Genomic DNA, 26,276 nt, shown 5'->3' on the forward strand with positions numbered 1-26,276 from the left:
TTAGCTTTAATTTTAAACATTTCTGGAGAGTACTAATTATAATTAAAATAATAATATTCTAACCCAAAATGAGTTTCATATTCGTAATCCAATAATATTTGATGTGTTTGACAAATGTTGAAAACATGTGCTAGCTCCCCGGCCGCCTAATAATTATTGTGGTCCCTCTCCCTAGTTAGTATATATAGTTATATACATACTCTATTATATAATAGATTAAACTTGTATAGAGAGTATAATTTTTTTTATAGTTATTTTTTATTATATTATTATTATTTAAAATATTATTTTATTTTATAAAAAAATTTATAAATTTATATTTTTATTATATAATTTATCATATATATAAAAAAATTAAAATTTATTTTATTTAATATTATTATAATAATTAATAAATATTAAATAAAGTAAATTTTGTTTGTTTTTGTTATCAAACATATATATACGCTGTTATTTTTTTTCTCTCTTTATATAACTAATCAACTATCAATGTAAACAACAAAAGCAAATAAATGAAGTTGTGATTTGATAATTTGATTAATTTCATATACTATTAGAAAAAATGTGTAACCGAAGAAGGTTTCATGAAATAAAATATTAACGCAATAATATAAGGTAGCATTTATTTTGAGGGGTTAGAATAGAGATGGAAAAATTGAAATCTAGTATCATATTTGTTAGTCGAAAAATTGGTATTAAAATTTCAATCTTTATTTTTAAAATTTTAGTATTTCAATATCTCAAAAAAATAGATGTACAAGAGACTGAAATATTTTGGAATGGAGATATAAATTTTAATAATATTTTTATCTAAAATATCTCATTTTAATTAATTAATTTTAAATTTATCTTTTATATAAACTAAATTACAACTTTATTCTTATTTTAATTTTTATCTTCTACTTTACACCAAATATAATAAAATTTATTTTAATCTCTATTTTTTAATCTCAATTTCTCCTCCTCTATCTTTCTTCCAAACGGTATCTAAATACTTATTACCCTTGTTTATTTTACGTGCGTGATTAATACTGTAATACTATCTGTAATAGCGTAATACCTACTCTAGATAAGAATAAGTATTAATATAATTTATGTGATTAATAACATACCTCTTAGAAAGAGAACATTATTATTTACTATTTAGAGAAAATTTATATGTAATTACTTTTATATAAAATTAATATTTAAAAATTATTAAATAATTTAATATATTTAATTAAATTATTATTTAATAATTATTAACTATTAATATTACATAAAAATAATTATATGTAAATTCTCATCTAATATTTAGAACACATCGATGGAAGCATTTTTAAATATTAAATTAAGATTTTAAATTCTCTTAAAAGCTAAACTGATCATCTATAACTTTACTCATATCATCAATGTTAGAAAAAACAAAAATATTATATATACACTAAAAATTAATTATTAAAATAATTTATTTTTTAATGAATTAATAATTAAATTATATATATTAATATAATAAATATTATGATAAAATATTAAATATATTTTTATATGCGGTAGTTGATGAATAATTAATTTTTTATTTTTATAAATAGCATGATCGAATAGAAAATCCTTTGGTGGGGGATCGCTTCCAAACAAAGAAACACCACAATCATGACTAAGTTCAATAATTGATGATGTCGTATATTATAAAAAAAATTAATTATTCTGTTGATCCTTATAATTTTACTAAATTTTTAATTAGGTTCTTATATTTTTTTTAATTAGATTCTTACACTAATTTTTTTTAATTGAATTTATACACCTTTTTTTTTCTTTTATTTGAGTTTCTACACCAATTTTTTTTAGTAGAGTCTTATACAATTAAGTCAATTACTATAAAAACAAACCTAATTAAAAAAAATTAGTATAATAACTTAATTAAAAAATATATAAAAATCTCATTAAAAATTTCACGAAATTATAAAACCAATACAATAATTAAACCTAAAGAAAAACGTTCAATAATATACTTATCTAACCATTACTATTGGTGTGTTTTTTTTTTTTGGTGACTTACTATTCGTGTGTTTTAGACACCCACAAAAAAATGGTCTCTTTTTCTTAATCCATTTTGCCTATATAACAGAACAAAGTTTTCGGTTTCACATGTATGACTACCACTTTGGTTTAGAGAAAATGTTAGCCCAGTATTTTTAATAATATAAAAAGAAGTTGATTATTATTATTATAAAAAATATTTAAAAATTATTAAAATTTATTATTTTTTATGATTATTTTTAGTTATTAATATATTTTTTTAGTCTAATAATTTAATAATATATTTTTAATTTATATTTTTAAATATTAATGATTAATTATTGACAAAAAATAATAAATTATATATGTTGATCCTCTAGCATTTTATTATTATTCGTCGTCGTAGTTTAAATATAAGAAAAATTAGTGACGCATTTTTCAAACTTTAATATTAGTAAAATATAGGCTAATATGCTATATTTCAAATGATATAGTCTTTTCATATTCACTTAGAAATCGCGGATTCAAGTCTCACTCTTAACTTTGAAAAAAAAAATATTAGTAAAATATAGTTGTTTTGTTACATTATTACTCTGTGTTATTATTTAGGATTTTGCTAGGTAGACAATGGTTAATTGTTTATATTGTTTAGTATTTTTATTATTTACTTATACTTTTTTTATTATTTATTAAGACTTTGCTAAGTTGACAATGGCTATTGTGAACAATATGAATAATAAGCTCTAAAATTGACCTAATAAAGTAAAAACATACTACATTAGTCACCAAAAAAAAAAACACACACTACATTATAAATTACTCATCTAAATCTTAATATTAGAATAATCATCTGCACACCTAATAAATTGAATATTTAATATATCTATTGTTCACATTATTTAATATTTTTATTATCTATTTATATTTTTTCTATGGAAAAATATAGGATACCAACATATTATCTGCCAACTTCTGCCAACTCTTATTTATGATTGTGTTTTATGGAAGTATATTCGTGGATGTGTCTAATAATTAATATATTTTAAATACATATATAAAGAGACACATTTAAAAAATATATCTATAAAGACACTTCTATTAAATACAAACATTTTTATTAGACACATCCACAAACACACTTCCATAAAACACAATTATAAATAAGAGTTGGCAGAAGTTGGCAGAACGTAGCGGAACCGTTTCTCTATTTATTATATCATATATCAACATGCGCATGCTATTCAATCCGAACCAAGCATTATAAAATTAGTTATGAATATGCAGTTGTAGAAGTAAAATTGTGTAAGCAACGCAACACTGCACCCATGCATATTGTAATATAATAATGGATACGTAATCCTAAACTGAAAGCAACGTAATACCACGCCTTTGTTCTGTAACATTGTTTACATCTACATTTTAATTACAAAATCAGTATAAATATATAGTATCCTAAATTAATCCGAACCAAAGACGAAGATGCAATAAATTTTTTATTTCTGTCACCATCCTATTTATTAAAAAATTATTTGCTTTCGGCCTGCATCTTCAATAACGCAAAGCAGTAGTATTAAACTATTAATATATGGGGATTCTACTCTGAGGAGTGAGGAGTGAGAAGTGAGAACTTCCTTGGAAAAGAAAATATTTAAAAGAAAGGTACTTTATTATACATATTAAAATTGGGAAAGTATAATTTTTTTATAATTATTTTTTATTATCTTATTATTATTTAAAATATAGGTTTTAATATTTTCAATTTATCTTTTATTCTATAAAAAAAATCTATAAACTTATATTTTTACCATATAATTTTTTTTTAAAAAAAATATAAAGTCAAACAGAACATGAAAGGGAAAAATATTGATGTGTTGAAAAAGTTAAAAATGATGGACCTACCTTTTAAAAACGAATGAATATATACTAATAGAGACTAATAGACATTATCCCTTGTTAATTTATACATCGCCACACAATTGTATTTGGGTGCGAGGGGCGACAAATATGTATACGCTTATGAAACGTGAGCCACAATGTGCCTGAAAGAGAAATCGAAAATTTAACAATAACACGCAGATATTTTCGTTAATTCTTGTGTTATTATCTTACTGAAAAAATGAGGTTTGTATACATATATATACTATATTATGTATACACATAAAAATTAGCCAAATTAGCCACCGTATATATTTATATATAAATATATATAGTGTTTAATTTATTTTTAATATATATTTTATATTTAGTAGTTAATTTCTTTTATACACCTACCTAATAAAGTCGATATATATGTGTACGTGTAATTTGCATGCATTATTGTTAGTGTAGTTATATATAAAAAAGAAGTTTCATAGTATTAAATCACGTATACTTTCATTTTTATTTTTCTGCTAATGGTGTTGTCAACTGGTCATGATCATAGGGTTGTGACCACAATTCTATAAGATGAATCAACATATGCCTATTCAGGCTATCACCATCTTGAAATTAATTAGTACTCAATAAACCTTTTTTTTTTTTTTTTTTTTTGTTGGGGAGAGTGGCTCACATGGGAAGCAAGCATAGCCTTTTAGTTTTAGACTTTTAGCCTTTTAGGTGTGCGTTGTTACTTGTTCTTGTTAGGTATATTTCCATGTCTTCATCGCCACAGCAGCATTGGGGGATGAATCCATGAACCATTACCTAAAATAGGAGTAAATCCTTTCAATTTTTTTTAATTATTTGCTGAATTATAATTTTTTATTATTTAATTTTTTTTTTCACTTTTTTTATGGGTTGTTTGGATTTATAAAAAATAAAAGAAAAAAATGTGAAAAAAATAATAATTTTTTTTATTGTTTGAATGAGAAGTAAAATTGGATGAAAAAAAAAAATAGTGCGAATCCCATATAAAATTTTTCTCAAAAAATGAGATAAAAATAGAAGAGAAATGGGTAAAATTTGGTAAAATTACAGACTTATTATTTGATTAATAAAAAAACAAAATGCTTAAAGATATTAACGTAATTTTATTTCGTTATAATTGTCTTTCTTTTTATTTTTTTATTTAAACAAAAAGAATATTTTATTTTTTATTTATTAATTTTCTCTTCATCTAAATAACACACAAAAAAAATTATTTTTTTTTCTTATTTTTTTGCTTTGTATTTTTTTTATCATTTATTCAAATAATGTATTAGTCCCACTTAAAGAATATAAAGTGAGAGATCATATTTTATTAAATAATTAAAAAAATTAAAAAGATTCATCTTTACATATACCAAGTCCATTTAGTTAATTAACGAATTTAATTTCTAAAAAGTAGGAGCAAAATCCAATTAATTCAATAATCAATCATATATATATTAAAATTAGTTACTAACATAAAATATATGTACACTGATTTTGGAATATAAATAGTAGTTTTGTTCAATAATATTAAGTGTTGAAATGCATGAATGAATATAGTATGCAAAGAGAAATAGGAAGATTTGTCTAAAGATCTTGATTGGTTCATAAAACCGCCTCCTTCTAGGACATGCAGATCACATGGATCTTAGTATTATTATTAATATATAAAGGGCACTCACTTCAATCATTTGCTTTGGAGTTGATTACTTTTTCTCTCAAGACTTTATCACTAAGACTAACACCCTAAATAAAAGGATTCTTTAATAATGCGCATTGCACCTTCTTTCTATAAACAAAATGGGAGTGTGTCCCGCAACCCATGTGAATCTTTATATACTAATAATTGAAATGGACAGTGAATGAATATGTTGTTTTTCTCTGGATTAAAGTAAACAAAAGAAAGATGATATAATGGGAATGAATAAAGCTAAACCAAAACGATACCTGTTGCTGTTGCGTACTTCTTTAACTCCTTCCAAATATGCATAGATATAGAGTTGAAAATATTAAATTTTATTTATTTATATAGATAACTAAAACCCAAAAAGAGAAGGGGAATAAAAAGTGCACTACAGTTGCTAAAACAATAACTCAATGTGCTTCAATTGGAACTTGGAAGTGGTCAAGTGAGTCAGAATTAACTAACTTCTAATAGATTCAATAAGTCAGATGCTTTTATTCTGTTCATTGCCACTTTAATATCCCCTTAAAAAGATTCGAGGCATATAGATTAGAGAGTTACTTAACTATTTGTTGATATTTGTTTGAAGTAAAGTGTTTGGGAGGGAATAATAATCAATATATATATATATAGCAAGCAATAAAGTCTAATATATTTTTTGGTTTTAAAAAGTTGTAGGTGACTAACAATTTTTTAAGAAAAATGTTAGGGATCAATATTTTTTATTAATATTAGACAATATTTTGGACCAATATCTTATTTTTATACTATTAAGATTTTGGACTTACTATTAGAATTTAGAATTTAAAATTTATTATTAGAAATAATAATTTTTGTTAATCATATAACATTGTTATTTTTTAATGTAGCTAACAATCGTATTCTCCCTTCTTCCTTCCAGAAAAGAAGAAAAACAATATTTAGTTAATTGATTTCTCTGTTTTTTTTTTTTTTGTTGTTAATTACAAATCTGTTCATCATGTAATACAACTTTTAAATAAAATAGATTTTCTTTTGTGATGCATCTATTATCGATGGCATTTGTTAAGACTTTAAAAACCATGTTTTGTAGTCTTTCAAATGAAAGAAAAGGGAAAAGGGATAGTTCGGACTTTCTTCTTGGGTGTCATTGTTTTCTTGGGTCTGAAGAACCGAGTTCAAATGGGAATTGAGAGCATTGGATCATATATGTATGATAGTATTGGTGTGTTGTTTAAGCCCATATTTGGAAGTGAGTCCCAAAAGAAAGCCCATATCTTACATGGGGATTGTGACTTGGGAGGTTGGTGTTTGAACTTTGATGTATGCTAAATCGAAATGGGGATTGCAACGGTTAGTGTTTGATGAGTAGGATTAAGGAATTTGAGTTCATGGATACTTTGATGTTATGTGAAAAATGGTGAGAAAAGGGTTGGAAAAAAATGTATTTTTGGAGTAAAAATATGAATGTTAACCAAACTTTAAAATAGACAAAATAAGATATTTAGAACAAAAACAAAACAAAATGTTTCAAACATTTAGAAACAACTGTTAAGAATTAAAACTAAAACAATATTTTATCCTTTATTGTATTATGATGTAATTGAAAAATAACTTCTTCAAAATGAGTATAAAATTATATCTATATCCCCATCCCCACCCCTCACAAAACCAAGAGAAAATAAAAAACTTAGGGATTGCTTAAGCATTTACAAGCGGCTCACTGATTTGAAGCAATTCGTTTTTGAGACCCGTGAAAACAACAGAATCTGTTTCCAGTGGCTTGAACTTGATTAGAGCTGAAGGTACCAAGTCCTCATCCTCCAATGTTTTACTGTTCTCCCCTGCTTTGGCGAACCGAGGGATTGCCTGCCGTCGGACTACTACCGGATGCATTAGCTCAAACTCCAAACCTGGTTGTTTCAATGCAGAACTGACAAACTGCATCATCAACATGAAAATTGAGAATAGTGCTGAGTAACTGTCCCAGAAGAAACACTAAACTTATAAAAGATGGGGGATATGCAAGGTAACAGTCAAATCCGTCCATAATGTATTGCATGAGTTTACAACAATATATATACATACAACATAAATCATTTTATACAACTAGGAACTTCTTTGTAAATTGCAATTATAGTTATCCAACAGTAAATTGTTAGCTCAAGAAATTTCCAACTTCTATGATTGAATTTTTCCCCTCAAAACCAAGTATCAAATTTGTTGAAGGACAAACCTCATAGAGGGCCATAGTTGGTTCCCATGGAGAAAATACACCTTGAAGTACAACTCCATCTGGAAACTGAACCCTAATAATAGCTTTTGTGTATCTCTTCTTGGCAGCTTTTGCTTGCTTTTCCTTTAATGACTTGGGAATTAAAAGCTGAGACTCTTCAATCTTTTTTCTCCTTAATTCAGCTTCTCTTCTCACCTCTTCAACTGAAAGTTTATAGAAGGAATCTGGTAGCTCAATTTTTGCTGCAACAGTTTCAGGAACGGCAAAGAAGACCTTCACCTATAAGAAACAATATTTTTTTTAAACAGGACAAAAGTTTAGAGATATTTAATCTAAATAATTGGTTTGCCAGTAATACTTTAAATGGACCAAAGTACCCAAAACTAATAGGAAAGACAATGACAAACAACTTCATCTCTGCAAAATAACAAATAGAGAATAAAACTGAATATATTTGAAGAATCAAGGTTATTTAGATATCCACTAACAACTAACAAGGTATATCCGTGTTTTGATTAAGGCTTCTTTGCCGCTGCCTTATCTTCAGTAAATGAGGATAAGAATTGGAACGAAGACCAAAATATGACCCTTAACAGATTGAGACGAAAATAAAAACAGGGCTTCTATTCAAAGATTCATCAGGTTGATACATTTCAGCAGTTTTGCTTATGTCTTTCTGCTAGAGTAATTTGAGTGAAATTCTTACAAAGATTATGGCTTGTTGACATCTGCTGCGTCTATTCCTAATTCAAACCAACTTATGCCATCCATCAGTAATTACCAAATGCAAAAGAATGACTAAGTTTTCCAACCAACCCCCAGTGTCATGATTCCAAAGCCAAATACTAGTAATTACTGATTCACACATGACCTAAATGTGATTTCAAAATACAGAGACTATTAAAGTATTACCTGTCTGTCGATAGGCTTGGATTCAGGTTTTGCATCTATGTTGTCAGCAGAAGCTGCAGCCAAATTCTCACTCTTTGGAGATACTTGCAGCACCAGCTGTGATTCCAGCAACAGTGTTGCTTTCTTGATCAATCTTATCTGCTCTTCTGAAGGAAGCTCCATGACGGCCCAAGTCTCGCCATTCTCGTCCTTAAGTTCAAAGCCAAGAAAGCAAATCAACTCAGTTCCACCGATAACCTCGGCAACAGCCTCCTTAATTTTAGGATTGCCCAATCTGATCTTCCTAAACTTGGCATTTTCAGGCTCTCTAACAACATTCTTCAACAGCTTCAAAAGAATGTCGATGGATCCGTGGGAAGGCTTCCCTGAGACGTAAGTGCCAACACAAACCTCCAATTCAGCATTGGAGTCGGCTCCAGTGTCTGGCAATTGAGACACATCAGCACGCTCACCGTTGTTACTCAAACAAGTGTCCACATGCTCCGAAACCTCATCTTCGGATCTAAAAGAATTGCCACAAACAGGACACTCATATACATTAAGTGAATACCCGTTTTGAGATCTCTTGGATGATGTGACGAATGAATCAAATGGGTCGAACCCAGAAGTTGGAGGTTTGCGATCCCTCTCGCCGGAAGAGGCGGTGGCTTTGTGGGGCGGGGGCGTGGGATTGGAATTGAGGGGGCGAGGGCGAGGGGTGGAAGTGGAATTAGCGGTTGCATAGGGAGGAGGAGAGGGAGAAGAAGAAGATCCCAAGACACGACCTTGTCCCTTGAATTTGGCGGAGGATGAAGAGGTGAAAGAGTTGTTGACTTTCTTCATGAAGCCTTTCATCTTATCTTTAACGTCGTCCATTTTCTAAAGGGGAATCAAGAGAGGAATCGCGTAAAGAAGGAGAAGAAGGAAACCTTGGAAGCTCAGAAGCAAGAGAAGAGAAAGGAGGTGCTTTGCGCGTTCAATTTTGAGACCGTTGACAAACACTAACGAGTGCAGCAGAATATGTATGTAATATTCTTACGGAGTAATCAGGGACCAAAGCGAGTAATCACTCATCACTAACCCCACGCCGCCTCCGTTAAGCAACTCTTTTTTTTTTTTCGACGTTAAACTACTCTTCCGCGGTTCCACCTTATCTGAGGACAACAATAAAAAAGTATCGTATCCCATAAATTCAGTCTATCAGAATATATAAATTCAATTATAATTTTAGTCTTTATTATTTTATCTTATCTTATCTTTAATTATTCTTATCTTATCTTTATTTATTTTTATCTTTTTTAACCCAATACTCTATATATATTTAGTTTTACTTTTAAAATATAATTCAATCAATCAAAAAATACAAAATATAATATTCTTCCTCTCTTCTTTTTTTATTCTTTCATAATTTTATCACTCGAGTTAGTTAAGCAATTAAGAAATACCAAATATTTGAAAAATATTATAAAATAAATCAACAAAGAAGAAGAAATAGATATAAAATAAAAAGATGTAAATAAATAACTATAATATTATTATATCGATATAATAGAAATGATTCATATATATATATATATTGGTAAATGCTACTTTACGTATCTACCCTCTCTAAAGTAACATATAAGTTATCCTCTCTGATGTGTCACATTCTAATTCGATGTTTATTTTAATATATTTGTTATATATTTATTAAAATACTAATTTAAAATTTTTTTATATTAACTAAATTCTAAACTAAAATATTGATGTGACAAATTAAAAATAAAAACACAAATTAGTGTCACCGTGAAAATTTTCAATTTAAAAAATTTATCGTGTCAAATAGATCTTTAAATTTGAAAATTTATTCTATACAATTTCGTATCGAATTATATGAAAAAAGGAAGAAATTGAAACATTTTATATCTTATTTTTTAAAGATTAATGTAGCTAGTTTGCAATTATTTTTTATGAAGGTCTGAATTTTTATTTAATTTTTGTTAGAAATAAGAGATTTTGTGTGAAAAATAAAAGAGTAATATATAACATTATTTTTCAAATATTTTATTAAATTTTCAACAAATTTTAATGACCCGAAATCAATTTTTAATTTTTTATTTTATTAGATAAATTAATCATCCAATAAATTCTACTAAAAATTTAGAATAAATAAACATTAAAATAAGACACATCAGAGAAGGTAACTTACATGTTATTTTATAGAGAGTAGGGTAACATATATATAAAAAGAGTTAAATCTCAAAGTAGTCTCTGAACTTGCACTCGAGTCTCAAAGTGATTCCTGAAATTAATAATTATTTAAATTCGTCTCCAAAATTGCCCTCTGGGATTTAAAGTAGTCCCTAAAATAATTTTCGTCCATCATTACCATTAAAGAGGATTAAAACAACGTCGTTTTGTATTATATATATAAAAAAAAAAAACACCTGAGTCTCCCTTTTCCTCTCCCCCTCCCCTTCTCCTTCCCCTTCCGCTTCCCTTCCTCTTTTTCTTCTTCCCCCCTTATTCTCTGTTCTTTGGTTTCTCATCATCACCCCCTGCCAACGAGCCACCACCAGAGGACACCCCCCTCTCCGCCTGCAACGTTGTGAACCACTGGCGCAACCTACAGGACCACCGAAGCCAGCCCCTTTTCCTCACAAGCTCGCTGCCGGCTGCCACCACCCTAGCGCCGCCAACAAACCCAGACCGCGCGCGACGTCTCCCTCTGTCGTTCCCTCCCAAGCCACCAGCCGCTAGCAACTTTAGAGACCACCCACAACCCCTTCTTCTACCCTCCTCTTCCTATTCTTCTTCTCCTTATTTTTTTTCTCCCCTTCGCGTAAGACCAGCTACCGCTGCCACCACCTTGCACTGCTGGCCTACTCCTTTCCTTCGGCCTTATCATCACTCACAGAACACGACCTCCAACCTCTCCTTCTAACTCGCCAATCTCTTACTAACACAGAGAAACAGCAAAATAGAGGATAGCCCTTGTTCTTCTTCCTTCTAGCAAGAACATGGTACAAATTCAAAAGACTTGTCATTTTTTTTATTTGTTTTTTTTTTTTTTTTTGCGTATTTGATGAAGAAAGCAAGAAACCCAAGAAGCAAAAAATGGTTGTAAGAGGTGAAAGATGCATATTTTGGTGAAAAGGGAGGGAAAGTTGAGACGGGCATTGGTGGATGGCCGAAGAGGGATGCTGGAGATGACAGGAAAAGGGATAGTGAGCGTTGGGGAAGGGGAAGAGGAGCGGGAGGAGAAGGCTTTGTTTTTTTTATATAATACAAAACGACGTCGTTTTAATCCTCTTCAATGGCAAGGATGGACGGAAATTATTTTAGGGATTACTATGAGTCCTGGAGGGCAATTTCGGGGACGAATTTGAGTAATTATTAATTTCAGGGATCACTTTGAGACTCGAGTACAAGTTCAGGGACTACTTTGAGACTTAACTCATATAAAAGAGAGAAGAGTGTTTGACAATATAAAAGAGGGATAGAAAACTTTTATTATTGATTGTGTGTATGTTATCAGAGGCCTTGTCTTCTATTTATACATGAAAAAGTTCAAATATTCAAACTTCATTAATTCTTAATTTGTATTGAGCAGTTAAATCTTTCAATGTTAAAAAGCTCAGCCCCCCACATTAATAGACATCTATTGTTATCATAACACTCCCCTTTGGATGTCTATTTAGGATTATGCCTCGTTAAAATCTTATTAAAAAAATTTAATGGGAAAAAACTTTAGTGAAGGAAAAAGAGTACAATATCCTTTGTGATGGAGACTACCTCATTAAAAACCTTGTCAAGAAAAACCCAATAGGAAAAAACCTGATCAAGGAAAAAAGAGTACAGTCTTCCCGTCTTATTGACATCATTTAATATCTTGAAATCGGCGCATCCCAATCTGATGTACCAATCTTTCAAAGGAGGATTTTGGAAGTGACTTTGTAAATAAATCTGCCAGATTATCGCTTGAGCGGATCTGTTGGACATCAATTGTTCATTGATTTTGAAGGTCATGAGTGAAGAAGAATTTTAGAGAATCTCATTTTTTGTATGCTCGATCTGCAGGCCGAGACAAAATTTAGTCTTTTTAAGATTCTTCATCTCAAACTCTTCTTTTAGAGCTTTTATAATTGTTGGAATCTTTTCAAGGGTTCCAATAATATTTAAATCATCAACGTATACAGCAATTATAATGAATCCAGATGCAGATTTTTTTATGAAAACACATGAACAGATATCATCATTCTTGAATCCATTTTTGGTCAGATACTCAGTAAGACGATTATACCACATTCATCCAGATCACTTTAGACCATATAAAGATCTTTGCAACTTGACTGAATATAACCCCTGCGAATATTCATTGGATTATTTAGATATCTTTAATCCTTTAGCGATTTTCATATAGATATCACGATCTAAAGATCCGTATAAGTAGATTGTTACCACATCCATTAAATGCATATGTAGTTTATGGTATGCGGATAAACTGACAAAATAACATAATGTTATTGCATCCACTACAGGAAAATATGTTTTTTCATAATCTATATCGGGTCTTTGTGAAAAATCTTGTGCCACAAGTCGAGCTTTGTAGTATACAACTTCATTTTTCTTATTTCGTTTTCTCACAAATACCCATCTATATCCAACAGGTTTTACATCTTCTGGTGTACGGACTACAGGTCCAAAGACTTCACGTTTTACAAGTGAGTCTAACTTAGCCTTCATAACTTCTTCCCATTTTGGCCAATCATTACTTTGTCGACATTCTTCGACTGTTCTTAGCTCAAGATCCTTACTTTCATGCATGATATTTAATGCCACATTATATGCAAATATTTTATCGACAATTGTCTTATTTTGGTACGATTTTTCTCCTGTAAAGATATAATTTATCGAGATCTCTTCATTTTCACAATTTTCAAGTACCTGAACGTCTTCTGGCATCAAAACTATATCAGAATTTTGGACAACTGCAGGTGTCTTTACTATGTCTTTATCTTTTTTAATAGAAATAGTATTTACCTCATTTCTTTTTCGAGAATTTTTGTCTTTGGAACCGACAGGTCTACCACGTTTCTAGCGTGAATTTGTTTCAGTGGCCACTTGTCCAACTGGGATATCAATTTGAATTGGAGAATTTTTCAGTTGGTATATAAGATTTGGTTATCCTCTTTGTATCAGAAAATACATCAGGCAATTCATTTGATATTCTTTATAAATGTATAATCTTTTGAACTTCTAGTTCACATTGCCCTTATCAATGATCTAAATGCATCAAGAATGATGCATTTCAATTAAGTTTCTTTTTAGGAAGCTTATTCTCTCTTCCTAATGTTAGAAATTTTGATTCATCAAAATGATAATATGCAAATCGGGCTTTAAATACATCTCCAGTTTGTATCTCAAGATACCTTACTATAGAGGGAGAATCATATCCAACATATATCCCTAATTTTCTTTGGGGTCCCAATTTGGTGCGAGAAGGTGGTGCAATGGGAACATATATCACACAACCGAATATTCTTAAATGGAAAATATTTGGCTGTTGGCCAAAAGCTAATTGCATAGGAGAGAACTAATGGTAACTTGTTGGCCTCAAATGAATAAGTGATGCGGTAGGAAAAATAGCATGCCCCAAGCCGAGGTTAGGAGATTTGTTCTCTTAAGTAAGGGTCTAGCAATTAATTGGAGACGTTTAATAAGTGATTCTGCTAACTCATTTTGTGTGTGAACATAAGCTATTGGATGTTCAACGCTTATTCCGTTAGCCATACAATAAGCATCATAGGCTTGGGAAGTAAATTCACGAGCATTATCAAGAGGAATTGATTTGATTGGATTTTCTGGAAATTGTGATTTTAATTGGATAATTTGGATAAGTAATCTCGCAAACACCAGGTTGTGAGAAGGCAATAAGTACACATGTGACCATCTCGAATATGCATCTATTAAAACCATAAAATATTTAAAAGATCCATATGGTGGATGAATAGATCCACATATATCGCCTTGAATCCTTTCTAGGAATTCATGGGACTCAAATCCAATCTTTACTGGTGATGGCCTTAAAATTAGCTTTCCTTGAGAACATACAACACAACAAAATTCACTAGATTTAATAATCTTCTGGTTCTTTAGTGAATTTCATAGGAGTTTTCAATAATTCTCCGCATCATGGTTGTTCTCGGATGTCCCAGTCGGTCATGCCAAATTATAAATTCATTTGGGTTGGTAAACTTCGGGTTTACAATGGCATGTGATTCAATTGTACTAATTTCAGTGTAATATAACCCAGATGAAAGTGAGGATAACTTTTCTAATATAACCTTTTTATTTGAATAATGAGTTATGATACATAAGTACTCATGATTTTTCTCATTTATTGTTTCAATATGATATCCATTCTAGCGAATATCTTTAAAACTCAACAAGTTCCTTAGAGACTTGGTAGACAATAGTGCATTATTCATTATGAATTTTGTTCCTCCAAAAAACAAAATCATAGCTCTTTCGGAGCCTTCTATCACATTACCTGAGCCAATATAGTATTAACATATTCTTCTTTTGGTACAAGATGTGTAAAATATATATTACTTTTGAAAATAGTATGCGAACTTACACTATCCACAAGGCAAACATATTCACTATATGTCCTTGCCATTTTTTTCAAAAAAATAATAAAATGAGTAGAAATATTTATACAATAAAATTATTTTCTTGATTAAAAATATTTTTCTAAAAAATATTGTACATAATATCATATACTAAAAATTTTATTATTATTATTATTTTAGAACTTGGCACATTCTATAATTTTAAAATTTATAAACATAAATATTTTATTAAACATTACTTATATACATCACACTTGAAATTTAAATACATAGAAAATAAAACTTAAAATTTTTTTTACATTATTTATTTACATAAGTATTGAACCCAAATATCAAACTTTTCCATCGTTAATCAAATGACCAATATTTTCTTCAGAATTCTCAAAGAAATCAGGTACTTCATAATGAGTGGTGTAATTTTCAGCAACATCCTTCGAAACAAAATTCGTCTCCTTTCCTTTATCATCCTTTTTCAAGGATGCTTGATAAAGATTAACTAGGTGCCTCGGGGTATGACAAGTATGAGACCAATGACCATTTCCACCACAACAGAAACATTTATCCTTTGTTGATTTATTTTACCCATTGTTTCTTTCTTTATCCCACTTCTAGTGAGATCCTTTATTATGAACATAATTTTTCTTCCTTCCATAATTTTTCTTGTTACCAAAACATTGTCATTTACCTCTTCTGGGATTATGATTTGCCCCATTTGTTTCAGGAAATAGGGCGGCGCCAGCTGAACGCGCTTCATGATTTCTTAAAAGTAATTAATGGTTACGTTCAGCAACAAGAAGGAAAGAAATTAGTTCAGAATATTTTTTAAATTCTTTTTCTCGATACTGCAGCCTCAGGAGCACATTCGATGCATGAAAGATCGAGAAAGTTTTCTCTAACATGTCATTATCAGTTATCTTTTCCCCACATAATTTTATTGGTAATTCGAAACATTATTGAATTATATTCATTTATGGATTTAAAATCATGTAGATGTAAGTGCCTCCACTCATATCGAGCTTGAGAAAGTATCACTATCTTTTGATTATTATACCTTTTTTCAAAATTTTTTTCACAGATCTGCAGGATCTTTCAGTGTGAGATATTCATTTTTCAATCCTTCATCAAAATGACGATAAAGGAAGATCATGGTTTTGACTTTATCCTTCTGGGATGCATTATTTTTAGCCTTAATAGTATCTCCAATATCCATTGAATCAAGATGGATTTCAACATCTAGTATCCATGATAAGTAGTTGCTTCCAAATATATCAAGAGCATTAAATTTAAGATGAGAGAGCTTTGACATAATGAAAATTTATTACTTGAGTATTCCTAAATTTTAATCAGAGTCTCGTACTGATAACGTGTTGTAAAATAAATAAATAAATAAGAGAAAATAGATATAAAATAAAGAGATGTAAATAAATAACTCTAGTATATATATAAGAGAAGAGTGTTTGACAGTATAAAAAAGGGATAGAGAATTTTTATTATTGATCGTGTGTATGTTGTCCGAAGATTTGTCTTCTATTTATACATGCAAAAGTTTAAATATTCAAACTTCATTAATTCTCAATTTGTATTGAGAAGTTAAATCTTTCAATGTTGAAAAACTCAACCGCCCACATTAATAGACATCCATTGTTATTATAACATAAAACAATACAAATAAGTTAAAATCAATTTAAAATTTTTTATTTTATATTTATTAAGTATTTTCAAAATAAATATATGATATTAAATATAATAAATATATATTTTTAGATAATATGTATATAAAATTATAGATATTAAATTAAATAAGATAATTTTAAATTATTATCCCCTAGTATTATTGTTTTAAGTTATATCAAAACTGTTTATAATTTTTCTTAATTTATTCTCACAATTGATAAATAAAATTTTAATCATATTAAGTGTATACTATTGCATATCCTACCCAAAACATAAAGGAAGACCCAATAAGAATAAAAGGCCCATCCAAAAGGGGTGACCTCTAGTCCTCTACTCATATCCGACAGAGATCAAACACGATGAAAGAGACCGGCTTGTACTTATCTAAATAAGTAACTGTCTCTCTGAATCTCTCATATTACTATCTCTATCTCCACTAAAAGATAGATTCTAACAAACTCTCAAGGTAAAAGTAACGGTTATTCATCAATAAAGGTGGAACTACTCCAATAAAAGTGGTTAACAACTCTACTATAAATATACTGACACCCCTCAAGTATATACACATTACACCTTCCATTCTACTTCTATTATACCAAAACTCTGCTTAAAATCCTTATTAACTTAAGTATCGAAGTCTTTTGCAGGTACCACCCCCACCTCCTTACGAGGAACTTGGACGGCGGTACCTGCGCACCAAACAAGTCGGACGCTACTTCAGAAGGGTTATAAACCTTACGTTCAAACCAACATCAATGTTTCAGGTAACCTTTAGAACAACTATAATCAATCACTAGTATAAAATATATATTAAAAACAAGTTAAATAATATATATATATATATATATATATAGTTAATTTTAGTAACTAATTTTGATGTACAAAATAGTATTTTTGAAAAAAAAAAATATCTAAGTCTAGTCTTAAATTAAAATTTAGGAATAACATAAATTCTAAAATGTAGAATTGACTGAATTGTAGATCAATGAAATTATTAAGAGTTAACCTAAATGAAACGTGTATTCAAGCATGAGTGGGAGATTTGTTTACCAAAACAGTTCATGTGTGATATTTTTTCCGGCAGTGGAAGCAGAATATTTGAAGCTTGAGAATTACTAGTTTTTTTCCATTGAACAAAAGACTCTTTTATGAGTGTTCAGAATGTCTAAATTTGCATATTAATCCAAAGACACACCCTATGAGTTCCAAATATGATTGAGTGTTCTTTAGTTTATTTTTTATGTCTTTTGTTATATAAAAATTCTGTCTGAAGCTCATCATCGAATTCTGCGCGGTTTAATTGAACTGGATTAGCAACTCATGAAAGAAAAGAAGTGGATTCATATAGTATAAACGTATAACTTCCCCCGATTCATATACTAGTTTTCTGTTTTCCCATGAAAACGTCCGATTAGTCTTTTTTTCCCCCCAGTTTGATAGACGGATATATATGCCTCATCTATGAGGCCAGCAAAACCTTAAAAATCCCTTCGAACCGCAGGAATACGTGCATTGTGGAGGTACTTAAAAGTTAAAATATTACACTAATAGGTATTATAATTAATTACGCTAGTCGCTAGCATAATCCAAGATGAGGCAAGATTAACAAGATGAGAAATATAGCAGGAAGAGAAACTGCTTAAGAGAGGTGCATGAATCATAACCAACTTGTCTAACAATGTGCTACAAAAGACGCCTCCAACAACCATGGAGCATAACCAGAGCTCCAGGAGACAGACTTAACCAATTAACTGTAATAACAGTTAGGCATTAGCAAACATAATCGAAACGTGAAAAGCAAAACCTGTTGTGTACTCGGTCACGCAATGATCATACTAACACTATCTATTCTTGGGGACTGGGGAACTGAGGAAGGTTCAAGTTCATGAAGCATGAAGCATGAAGCATTCAAATGAGCTTGGAATCTCTAAATATTAAATTGGGAAACATCAATAACCCCCAACAAAGTACTAATAAATTATCTGCAATCATCGCCCAGAGAAAAAATGTTGATCTCATCAGCACCTATAACCAACACCAGAATCACGAGATACTATCGCAGACTAGGCACAACATTAGCAAGCCATCTTCCTAAACTAACATTCCATTGCAGCAACTACAGCCCGTTAAGCAAGCACTTCCGTCAATAATCACGCAAAATCAAGTTTCCAAATCTATGATGTACAGAGATATAGGTGCCAATTACTGCGTGACTTGTCCCCTTCGAATAGAAATGTTCCCCAAACAAATTAATACACAATAATAGATTGAAAATGCAAGAATCCCAAAATGGAACCCTATAATTATGACTTGTGAATCACGTCGTGTAAATTTAACATTGACTCAATAACCGTCAATTTCTTTTAACTAAAAAGAACGGATACAACTTGTTCCTAGCAGTAGCACACTTCAACAACATCGACGACGACGACAAAAAAAAAAGGGGGGAAAAAGGTTCAATTATATAGCTGGAACCGAAACTGAAAGAGACAGAGACAAAATTATAAGTAGGGATCGGGGAAAACCTAGGGAAAAAGAGAGAAGCTCAATCGCGATTCTTCAAGCGCTCAACGCGCTGGTTCAACTGCTCGATCTTGACGACGAGGTTGGTGACGGAGTAGAGAAGCCAGTAAAAGAGGAGCGCGGAGGCGATGAGGAGGGCGTTGCGCTGACTCTTCATGATGGACTTCTGGTGGCGGAGGTGCTCCGTGGGAGTGCACGAATCTCCCTCGCAGGAAGGCCTTGTCTCGTACTTCCAGTAAATGTCCATTAACAGGAAGAGGCAGAACGGAACCACGGAGAGGAACGGTTTTAGGAGGTTGCGCGTGACGGCGATGAGACCCCTGCGAAGGCCGTCGAGGCCGGGGATGGTAAGGAGGAGGACCATGATTGCCTCTGCGGCAGCAGCGTAGCCTAGCACAACCCACTCGAGCGCCATCGGTGTCAGATCTGTGGTTTCGGTTGGGGGGATTTGAGTGAACGAATACTCGTTTTCTTCGATGACAAGTAGCTTTTCTTCCTCTTCTTTATTTTGTGGGCCTCGCTAAATCAGGGAGCTTTTATATACGCACAGGGATATAACCATCATGCGACACGTGCTGTACACGTGACACTCCAAGAGTGAAGATTTTCTTTTTTTTTTTGGTCAGGATTCAGACCCACAGACGGGCCCAAACCGCCGAAGACCGGAGCCCCAACAGAAACGCGACGCCCAGCCTTCCGAGGTCCATCGCAGATTTGGAGTCCGGTTGATGCTCTCTGTTTTGTCAGCGGCGCCAAACCTTAATCCCCTCTCCTGCCATAGTCCCGAAGTGTATGAGCCCTTTTCCATCGGCAGTCCTTTTTCGCGTGAAGAATATTTTAGCTTATTTCTTTTTTGGACTAAGTACTATGAAGAGTTTGGGTTTCTAGAATAATGAGGAGTTGAATCTATTAATTATTACGATTCTGAGCTTCAAGCCCAACTATGTAACTATGGTCTGAGGCCTAACCACAGTTTTTGGTGAGTTTAGATGAGGCTCACCTGTTGCAACCAACAAAAGGCCCAGGAAAAACGTAATCTGTCTCGCAAAAAGTATATAGATTAGATTTTGATGTTTCAAAGACCACAAAAAAAAAAAAAATTGATATTTTTTTTTATAAATATGGTTAAAATAAGACTGTTTGACTCTTAAAATTTGGAAATTTTGAATCAAGTGAATGCTTTTTATATGTGAATGGCTGTTATGTTTGGAATAGCATATGTAAAATTTAGAATTTCTTAAAAGATGGTTTTGTTTGGTACAATGGGATTTAAATTAGAATTTTTGGTTTTTTAATTGAAAAAAAGAGGGACAATTTTGTCATGAGATGAATTATGTTCACATTTTTTATTTAGATCTTCGGATCTTGAATCTTTGGTCATTTGAACAGTGGCACCTTCAGAATATCTATTCTCTTTTAAATTAGTTTTTGCAAGGTAACATTCTTTCCTATAATCTGGATGTGCAAACAAGTTCAGTGGTAGGATGATTTTGATCTAGTGCGACTTCAAAAGTTTATGATTTTTGTAGTGGTTGCTTGTGATTCAATAAGAAGAAGTTTAGTTGAAAAAATTAGGGGAATTGACTTTGATTTTGGTGTCAGCTTGTTTCAGAAAAATATAAATTATTGGTATGGCTTTGTCTTAGGGAGGTTCTGCCCACTACTGCTTTTCGTTTTAGAAGGGGCATCTCATTGACAAACAGCTGTCCACAATATTTTTCTGGACAGGAATCGGTTGTTCAATGTATTTGAAATTATCGAAAGCTCAGCTAGTTTTACAGGTTTTGGAAATTTTTTATTAACCTCTGAATTTGATGAACTGGTTCTTGCTTCATGCAAAGAGCGCTCTTTTAGATTCTTTTCTAGTGTATGATTGATTTGCTGTTTCAGAAATAATGAAATCTTTCATCCACACGAGTCTTGGCCCCCTGAATAAGGTGACTAGTATGGCGCTGCCCTTGGAAAAGGAGTTTCGAAATGTTTTTGAGTTGCAACGAGTTTCTATGCCCTCTACCATTAGTGCCTCATGGATTCTCCCTGCGGTAGATACTTTTAAGATTAACTGTGATTGAAGTTATTCTGGTGTTGGTGATCGTATTGGTTTTGCTTGTATTAGCAGTGATTGGAATGGAAGTTGACAACGAGGCTGTTTAGGAATGATTGAGAATCGCAATATTCTACAAAGAGAATTGTTTGGTATTTGGAGATGATATCTTCTAGTCTGAGACTTGGGATAAAGAGATGCTATTTATGAAATAAATTATGTGGATGTCTTTACTCTTGTCAATAATTTCAAAGATAACTTTGATTTTGTTGGTCTTTTGGTGCTGAAAATCCGGGACATCATATCTTAAAAGAGGTAATGACCAAATCAGTACCCGAAAGATTCAAACGCTGACATTTTGGTACCTCACTATTGTTATTGACAAAATGGTCCTTAAAAGATTTTAAAATTTGACAAGCGTACCCACGAGTTCACCGGAGCACATTTCCGGCAAGCACAGTGCTGACATGGCCACTGCATTTTGATGACATGGCAAATACCCTTCCCCACCCTAATTCTTCTCCTTCTCCTTCCCCCTCCCCAACGCACTCCCCCCTTCCCCTTCCTGAATGCATTCTCCCCCTCCCCAACCCTAATCCTTCCCTCCCCCTCCCTAATCCTAATCCCCATCTCCAACGCACTTCCCCCTCCTCAATCCAAAATTCCCCTTTCTGAACCCTAATCCCCTTCCTTAACTAATTCTCTACTAAAACCAAGACAAGCTATTATCTTTACCAGAATTAATTAAAAACCAACATGCTGAAAGCATAGGATAACAGAAGAATACTACAGCATCAGAGTAGTTTTGAAAGAAATGGTGGTTGAAGAGAACAACAGCAACAACAATGGTGGGTGGGCACCAATAGGGTCTCCAATGAATGTGAATGTGCAGAGCAGAGATGACTCCCATTTGACCAACTTTGAGAGTTCAGTCAACGTTGTCTCCTTTGGCTTTGTGGCCACTGCCATCCTCATCTCCATGTTCCTTCTCATGGCCATCTTTGAGAGGTTCCTTAGACCCAACAACTCCGATGAATTCTCCCCTTCTGCTCGCCGGACTTCCACTGATCTTGAGCCCCAGATGGCCTTTCCCGGCAAGCTTGGCCACCCTTCACCCAAAAGTGCTTTCTTTCATGCCAAAAAGTGCTTTCTTTCATGCCAAAAGTGCTTTCTTTCTTTGGTGTTTTACTGATTTACTCTTTATTACTCTCACATTTTTCTGAGAAATGCTGATTGTTGCAAAGTGCTGTTTTTTACTTCAAAAGTCTTGCCTTTTTTTTATTCGGGGTAGCTAAATTTGGGTTTTGGATAATTCATGATGAGGATTTTCTGACAAAAGATGAAGATTTAGTTTCCTAATTCTGGTTGGCGATAGCAGTGAAGATGAAGGGGAGATAGAGTTGAGAGTGTGAGATACTGGGTTGGGAAGAGGATTAGAATTCAAAGGGGTAAAGGAAGGGGATTAGGGTTCAGAAAGGGGGATTTTGGATTGAGGAGGGGGAAGTGCGTTGGAGATGGAGGATTAGGATTAGGGAGGGAGAGGGAAGGATTAGGGTTGGGGAGGGGGAGAATGCATTCAGGAAGGGGAAGGGGGGAGTGCGTTGGGGAGGGGGAAGAAGAAGGAGAAGAATTAGGGTGGGGAAGGGTATTTGCCATGTCATCAAAACGCAGTGGCCATGTCAGCACTGTGCTTGCCGGAAATGTGCTCCGGTGAACTCGTGGGTACGCTTGTCAAATTTTAAAATCTTTTAAGGACCATTTTGTCAATAACAATAGTGAGGTACCAAAATGTCAGCGTTTGAATCTTTCGGGTACTGATTTGGTCATTACCTCTATCTTAAAAATGGCGTATTAACCTCCAGTTGATCTTGAGATATGCAAATAAAATGGCAGATATCATGGCAAATACATTTTTATTGTCTTAGAATGAATTTGAGAATAATATTCAACAAAATACCTTACTTCTTAAGCAGATCTTTATTTTGTTGTTACTTTTCAGTCACAAAACAAAAATATATAAAGACTTGAACAATTTACAATGCTTCGCTTAGTTAAAAAAAAAAGAAAAGACAAGACAATACACTCATAAAATATAAAGTACAAAAACATAAAATTAATATTTTTATATTTTATTTAGTTATAAATTGAATATAAAATAAATTAAATAATAAAAAATTTAATTTATTTTTATTTTTTTATACAAAATTTAAAATAAAAAATAAAATAATAAAAATATAACTATGAAAACTTGATAGCGATGATAAAAGAAAAAAAAAAAGTTGTGTCTGATCTAATAATTTTGTGTTTTTTTTAATAAAAAAATATAAAATATATTAATTTAATATAAAAAAATATCTCTATTTATATCTGATCTATCTAACATAATTTTATATATTTATATTCATATTTTATTATCTTATTCTTTTAAACGAAGTCCATGAGACGCAGAGACGGAGTCTAGTCAAAATTTGATGGGGAGTGAAGCGATGAACAAGTCTTGGAAGCTGAGAAATATTCCTGTACACAGTACACGTGAAAGCTTTATATGACTCTGCACCTAACCATGTCCTAGTTTTTTCGTGGTAGATATGATTACAAGTTGAAGGTCGATGCCAAGTTTCAGTACTTTACTATTTGTGAAGGTTCTTTCAAACTCAAATTAAAGCAAAGTCAAGAGCAATGATATCCATAAAGTCACGATTTCCCGTGTTCCTCAATCGTTAATCTTTATAACAGTTTACCCAATACATGTCCCTCATCGGTCATCACTACTATTATTTTCCCCCACCCATTCATAAATACATAGATAAATATCGTTATATTCCCGTCACACACAGTGCATGCCACATTTTGAAGTAGATAATTACTAGCAACCTAAATTATAGAATCTTAACTTTTTAGATAGCGCCATATTGCAAAACGAAGATGCAAGTGTGAGCCAGGGTTGCTTTTAAAAAGTTTTAAAAAGCTATAGAACAAGCCAAACCTACTTGCTCACTAACTGTGTATCTGCTATCATCAAACAAATTATTATTCAAGTCCCTTCTCGTAGTTTCCTCGCTTATCATTTTCATTTATTCTTCCCTTATTAGCTTGGATTTTCTTAATCTCTTCGAGCTTCGAGCTTTGATTAGATACCACATTTCTTACTTTTTTTTTTCTTCTTTTGTCTTCAGTTGCTTTAACTTAATCCTACCCAATTTGTAGAAATTAAATACATGCAAAACATAACAACATGTGCAATAAGTTAATTAATCAATAAAAAATACAATTTGGATCAAATTCACTCCTTATATATACCGTAAGTAACTAGAAATGATCTAATGGCCAAGAATTTAAATAGTATGCATAAAATTCGTGTTCTGATATAAATGTATATTTTCTTGGTTTATATTACTCATTTAAAATCAAGGTTCACACGTCACTATCTGATATAAGTTTAGTCCAAATTAATTTAGTTACATACAAATGATTTAGTCCCAAATTCACGGCTTTCATTTTTTTTTTTTTTTGGCTTAAACTTTCTTGTCCGCCATTTTTGCTGCTCTGAATTAGACCTCACTTAGACACTTACTAGAACATCCAAGAAAATGATTTCCACTTCAATATACCCTCATTTTTACATTGTTTGGTCAATTTTGTCTAACTCAAATGTATTTTAACCAAACAGAGAAAATAAGTTATGTTCATTAATTATTTCCCCTGCAGAATCATGTATATATGTTTCAATAGTCATTGATCTCTTATGAAGATTACGACTAACGTATTAATAAAACTTAAAATTTTTAACTGAATCACACAATGAAAGGAAAGCAGATAAGGTGAGTCATCCTAATTCAACTTAATTAGTACTATTTAGGTAGGAATTTGATAGCTCTAACTTTGAAAATGGGTTATAAATTAAATATTACTTTATACTATTATTTGTCTGCATATAAGTTATTGCAATTTGGCATCTTTTGTCAATAATATACAATTCCATTATGATCCACCTGTTCATTCTTTAATGGCCATGCTTAAACTTATCTCTATCTTTTTGTTCAGTTTAATCGTATCTACTTAATTCCTTATCAAATTTTATTTGACAGAATGTACAACTTTATAAAGATTAGAGGGTTCCAAAATTAATTTTAACATAAGGATTAACGAAGTAATTGTGTTAGGTGGTGTCAATGCAAGGATTAGATAAAGATGAAAGGGAGAAGATTCTTGGGGATTTTAGGAACATTGTTTACTAAAAATTATGTAATATCATCATGCTCCTATAATCATTGTTACTTTATACCAACATCGTTTTCCTCTTTACCTAATGACATATTGGCCCTTCAGGTGTTATATTATAATAGAGTGATGATGATAGTGCTTAATCATTGCAAGATTATGCTTTAGAATCCTTAATATTTCATTTCTTTTTTCTTTTTTCTTTCTCTCAATCTCTTTACCTGAGAAACCTGTTTAGTGAATAGCAGAGTGCTTTGGTGAAACATAATAGCAGAGAGACTAATAATAATTAGTTAGGAGTTAAGGCTTGTCAACCAAAAAGAGTAGCAAATAAAGAACAATAATTGGTCATTGATGTCTATGAATGAAAGATGCCCAAGTACTTAGAAAATTTGTTGACCACCTTCAAGTCATTAAAATGTGAAGTATGCATCAGTTTCAAATTTTGTTATCATTAGCATAAATAAGATCAAGAAGCAGAAATCATAAGTAACATTCTCAATAGCAGGAAACATTAGGTGTAAG

General features: G+C 31.5%; 3 protein-coding genes across 3 annotated transcripts; 1 reads left to right on the forward strand and 2 right to left on the reverse strand.

Moving 5' to 3' along the window:
* Window positions 1–7,106: 7,106 nt before the first annotated feature.
* LOC112734171 (plant UBX domain-containing protein 2) lies at window positions 7,107–9,816 on the reverse strand. The gene is made up of 3 exons (XM_025783395.3): window positions 8,697–9,816; window positions 7,785–8,063; window positions 7,107–7,489 (listed from the first exon to the last, which is right to left on the reverse strand). Exons 1-3 carry the CDS (start codon window positions 9,549–9,551, stop codon window positions 7,250–7,252), a joined length of 1,374 nt encoding a protein of 457 aa, XP_025639180.1. The 5' UTR covers window positions 9,552–9,816; the 3' UTR covers window positions 7,107–7,249.
* Window positions 9,817–19,228: 9,412 nt separating this feature from the next.
* Window positions 19,229–20,498, reverse strand: LOC112734172 (uncharacterized). The gene has a single exon (XM_025783396.3). The coding sequence runs from the start codon at window positions 19,899–19,901 to the stop codon at window positions 19,509–19,511; it is 393 nt and encodes a 130-aa protein (XP_025639181.1). The 5' UTR covers window positions 19,902–20,498; the 3' UTR covers window positions 19,229–19,508.
* Window positions 20,499–22,344: 1,846 nt separating this feature from the next.
* LOC112735578 (uncharacterized) lies at window positions 22,345–22,722 on the forward strand. The gene has a single exon (XM_025785108.2). The coding sequence runs from the start codon at window positions 22,345–22,347 to the stop codon at window positions 22,720–22,722; it is 378 nt and encodes a 125-aa protein (XP_025640893.1).
* The last annotated feature ends 3,554 nt before the right edge of the window (window positions 22,723–26,276 follow it).

The sequence above is a fragment of the Arachis hypogaea genome, chromosome 3 (assembly GCF_003086295.3).
Source record: "Arachis hypogaea cultivar Tifrunner chromosome 3, arahy.Tifrunner.gnm2.J5K5, whole genome shotgun sequence".
Lineage (NCBI taxonomy): Eukaryota > Viridiplantae > Streptophyta > Magnoliopsida > Fabales > Fabaceae > Arachis > Arachis hypogaea.

Bases quoted from the DNA above. Each gene is read 5' to 3' on its own strand.
- LOC112734172 (XM_025783396.3), bottom strand. From the start codon at position 19,901: ATGGCGCTCGAGTGGGTTGTGCTAGGCTACGCTGCTGCCGCAGAGGCA.
- LOC112735578 (XM_025785108.2), top strand. From the start codon at position 22,345: ATGGTGGTTGAAGAGAACAACAGCAACAACAATGGTGGGTGGGCACCA.
- LOC112734171 (XM_025783395.3), bottom strand. From the start codon at position 9,551: ATGGACGACGTTAAAGATAAGATGAAAGGCTTCATGAAGAAAGTCAAC. The intron at 8,064-8,696 runs GTAATACTTTAA...TGTTTCTTATAG, and splicing joins CCAAGCCTATCGACAGACAG to GTGAAGGTCTTCTTTGCCGT. The intron at 7,490-7,784 runs GTTTGTCCTTCA...TTGATGATGCAG, and splicing joins CAACTATGGCCCTCTATGAG to TTTGTCAGTTCTGCATTGAA.